At 38.3% G+C, this 3,548-nt stretch overlaps 1 protein-coding gene across 1 annotated transcript; it reads right to left on the bottom strand.

Moving 5' to 3' along the window:
- Positions 1-1,541: 1,541 nt before the first annotated feature.
- Positions 1,542-2,522, bottom strand: LOC140620612 (olfactory receptor 6C65-like). Its single transcript, XM_072804741.1, has one exon. The coding sequence runs from the start codon at positions 2,520-2,522 to the stop codon at positions 1,542-1,544; it is 981 nt and encodes a 326-aa protein (XP_072660842.1).
- Positions 2,523-3,548: the final 1,026 nt, after the last annotated feature.

Genomic DNA, 3,548 nt, shown 5'->3' with positions numbered 1-3,548 from the left:
TCCATGTTCCTGTAGCATCTTTTTGCTATGTCCATGAGTATGTTCAGGCAGACCCTAGAGATTATCTAGCTCAATCTCCATATTCTACAGAGAAGGTGACTTGTGTTTCTGGAAGTTGATCAGTTAGTTGAAAGGCAGCACCAGGCATGTCTGTTGCAGATCATTCAGAGTCTACTCTGTTCCCTTTGCATTCCATTCTCACTGCCACTTCCCTAAACCATCACTCTCTTTCCATTCCTGTAACAGGGTCTGTACCCACTTTCCTAATCTCTTTTTTATACAATGTATATAGTGAATCATTTGTGATTTTTAAAGGACATGTTTGATATCTCTTCACTGTCAATGAGATTAATTCTGAACTTTGTAATAGACCATCAAATAGCCAAATATGACCTAACCATGGTGTAGAACATATTTCATAAAATGAGATTATCTAACCTCAGGGTTTTTGCTAAAGACAAACAAAATTAAAAAATTTTCTTAGTTTTTTAGGAGATATGTCTTCTGAAGAATAAATAGACACATTCTAACTGTCAAATAATTGGAAAAATTGTACAAGTTTTAAGGACAGAGATAACGGAAATGTTAGTTTAAAATACATTATCAATCAAAAGATAATCTTACAGTTGACAACATAATTCAACAAGGAAAAATATTTAATTCATTTATTTTAATTAGTAATATGAAGTAGATAAATAACTTAGATTCCATCAATTTGAATATTGGGAGGAAATTATAGAAATATGAAATAAGTGCTCTCTCCCACTGATATACACAAGTATTCTGTGGTAACAGCTTTAAGATAGGAACCAATCATGAGTATGCATTATGCATCTGAGGAGTAGGAACTGGAAGAAATAATTTAGGAAAGCTGGTGAATTATGGGATGCTGAGGTCATTCCCTTTCCTTGGAGAATGATCTAAGCCTGAGAACAATTCTGTTTCCCTCCAGTATTGGATTGATGCATACATATGTAGCTAAGCTAAGAGCTAAGATCAGCATTTCAGAGCACACCTGATGCAAACCATATATATTCCAAAGTGAAGGGTACTACAACCACTATTTCCTTGGGTGACGCTGAGGGAATGTGGACCAAAGTTTTAGTAGTATTCCCATAATTTTCGTCATAACCAAAAAGTAATAAAAAACCTTCTATTGTTTTATTATTTAAGGGCCTTTTGTTTAATAATTAATCTATTGTGCCATGATTGTGGATAGAGAGAAGTGAAATAAAAAATAATAAGTTACTACATTTTGGAAATTTCAAACACATCTTTATATCAGAGGGAAGAATAAAAATTTAGTAAAGGATTTGCAATTAAAATTGTCATGAATATATGGAATATTTAAGGAAAAGATACTTATGCACATGAAAGGAAAATGTGGCCTTGCAAAAACAGATTTCCATTTTCCTAGGGATGTGCAGGGTTAAGTGAGGTCTTCCAGATACCCTGCAGAACAACTCTGTGGACTGCTACATTAGCCAGAATGAAGACACAGGGTTCTCTAAGGTCTTTCATTCCAGGCCATGTGATTTTTTTCATCTTGACATTTTCATTCTGCACATTGTCTCTCTCAGAGCCTGGTGGACCTGCTTGTTCCGCAGAGTGTAAATGACAGGGTTGAGCAGCGGGGTCACCACCGTGTTCACAAGGGCAGCCTCCCTGTTGGAGTCCATCCTGTTCGTTTGCTTTAGTTTTACATATATAAAGACACAGCTGCCATACATCAGAGAGAGGACTATAAGGTGAGAGGAGCAGGTGGAGAAAGCTTTCTGTCGTTCCCTAGCTGATGGGAGTTGTACAATTGTGACTATTATGTTGCTGTAGGCAATGATGGTTATGATAAGGGATGTCAAAAGGATAAACAAAGCGAGGACAAAAGCCAACATTTCAGTAGGTTTAGTGTCAGAACAGGAAAGATGAATCAGGGGGCCAATGTCACAGAAAAAGTGAGGGATGACATAGGGGCCACAGAAGGATAACTGGGAAACTTTCACTACCAAACCAGTGATGAGAGTGAAGGCCAAAGTGAAGCAGGTAGTGACCAGAAAGGAGCAAGTCTTCAGGTTCATGATGGTCAAGTAATGCAGGGGCTTGCAAATGGCCACATACCGATCCAGAGACATCACTGCTATGAGAAAGAAATCTGCTGCTCCCAGAAAGAAAAAGAAAAAGGCTTGTATGAAACAGGCAGGAAAGGAAATGTTTTGCTTGCCTAAAAGAAAGATGACTAACAACTTAGGAATAACAGTATTTATGAAACAACACTCTACAAAGGAGAAAATGCTGAGGAAAAAGTACATAGGTGTCTGGAGCCGGGAATTAGCACAGATGATGGTGACTATGACAGCATTGCCTGCAATGGATGCCAGGTATGTCAGCAGGTGCACCAGGAAGAGAAACTTTCCCAGGTGCTGGATGTCAGGGAACCCTTCCAAGGTGAATTCCTGGACAGCTGTCCCATTCTCCATTTCCATGGGCATCTCTTTCCACAGCATCATACGTACATCATTATACATTTTATTATTTTTGATAACATTAATTTGTAAGTAAACATAGCAATAATGTTAGTAATATTCCTTTTGACTATCCCTTTTATTTTATAGATTTTATTTTTTAATTTTTGAAAAATATTTTATTTATTTATTTGCCAGAGAGCGAGCGAGAGAGAGAGCGTGCATGAGCAGAAGAGAGAGGGAGAAGCAGGCTCTTTGTCAAAGAGACAGCCCGATGTGGGACTTGATCCCAGGACCCTGGGATCATGACCTGAGCCGAGGGCAGATGCTTAACTGACTGAACCACCTAGTGCCCCTTGGCTATCCTTTTTAATTATGTAACACATTCTACGGTCATTCATCATCTGTTGAGGACTTATCCTTTTTCTATGCTTGTCACTGAAACTCAGTATTTCTATTACTCATCATAAAAACCCTGAGCCCCTTCTTTCTTCCACAGAATCAGAAAGAAACTGAGGCTTTGAGAATTCTAGGGAGCTTAGGTCACATAGCCGGACTTTAGCTAGAATGCCTGAATTTGAATAACTGCTGTTTCCAAAGGCAGTCACAAAATATTTTAAAACAGAAACAAATATATTGTTTTTTTTAACAAATATATTGTTGATGATCTCTCAACCTTAAGTGAAAGATTACTTTTATTTTTTTCTTAATTGTTTATATCCTTAGATAATATCACTGCTGTGTTACAGACCTGTGGAATGACATGGGGCTTAGAGAGGATTCTCTAGTACAAGAATTTTATGGAAAAGGCTGGAGACCAGAGACACTGGGGGCTGCTCATAAACATGAGGTGAATTGACATCTAGGATTTACCACCCACCTTCCCATGGTTCATGCTGGCCTGTGACAGAAGTGGGAGTGATAGTAGGTCATAGGAATTTACCCAGTTAGGAGGATTTGCTGGGCATCTGACACTCATACACTCACTGTTATATCAAAGCTCAGCAAACATCTCTCTTCAGTCCTCTCAATGAGTAACTTCTCTCAGGATGGTGTTTGTCTCTAGCATCTCAATAGTTGCCCAAAGGT

The sequence above is a fragment of the Canis lupus genome, chromosome 29 (genome assembly GCF_048164855.1).
Source record: "Canis lupus baileyi chromosome 29, mCanLup2.hap1, whole genome shotgun sequence".
In the NCBI taxonomy this organism is placed as follows: Eukaryota; Metazoa; Chordata; class Mammalia; order Carnivora; family Canidae; genus Canis; species Canis lupus.
This window is presented reverse-complemented; position numbering and strand designations above follow the sequence as displayed.

Bases quoted from the DNA above. Each gene is read 5' to 3' on its own strand.
- LOC140620612 (XM_072804741.1), bottom strand. From the start codon at position 2,522: ATGTATAATGATGTACGTATGATGCTGTGGAAAGAGATGCCCATGGAA.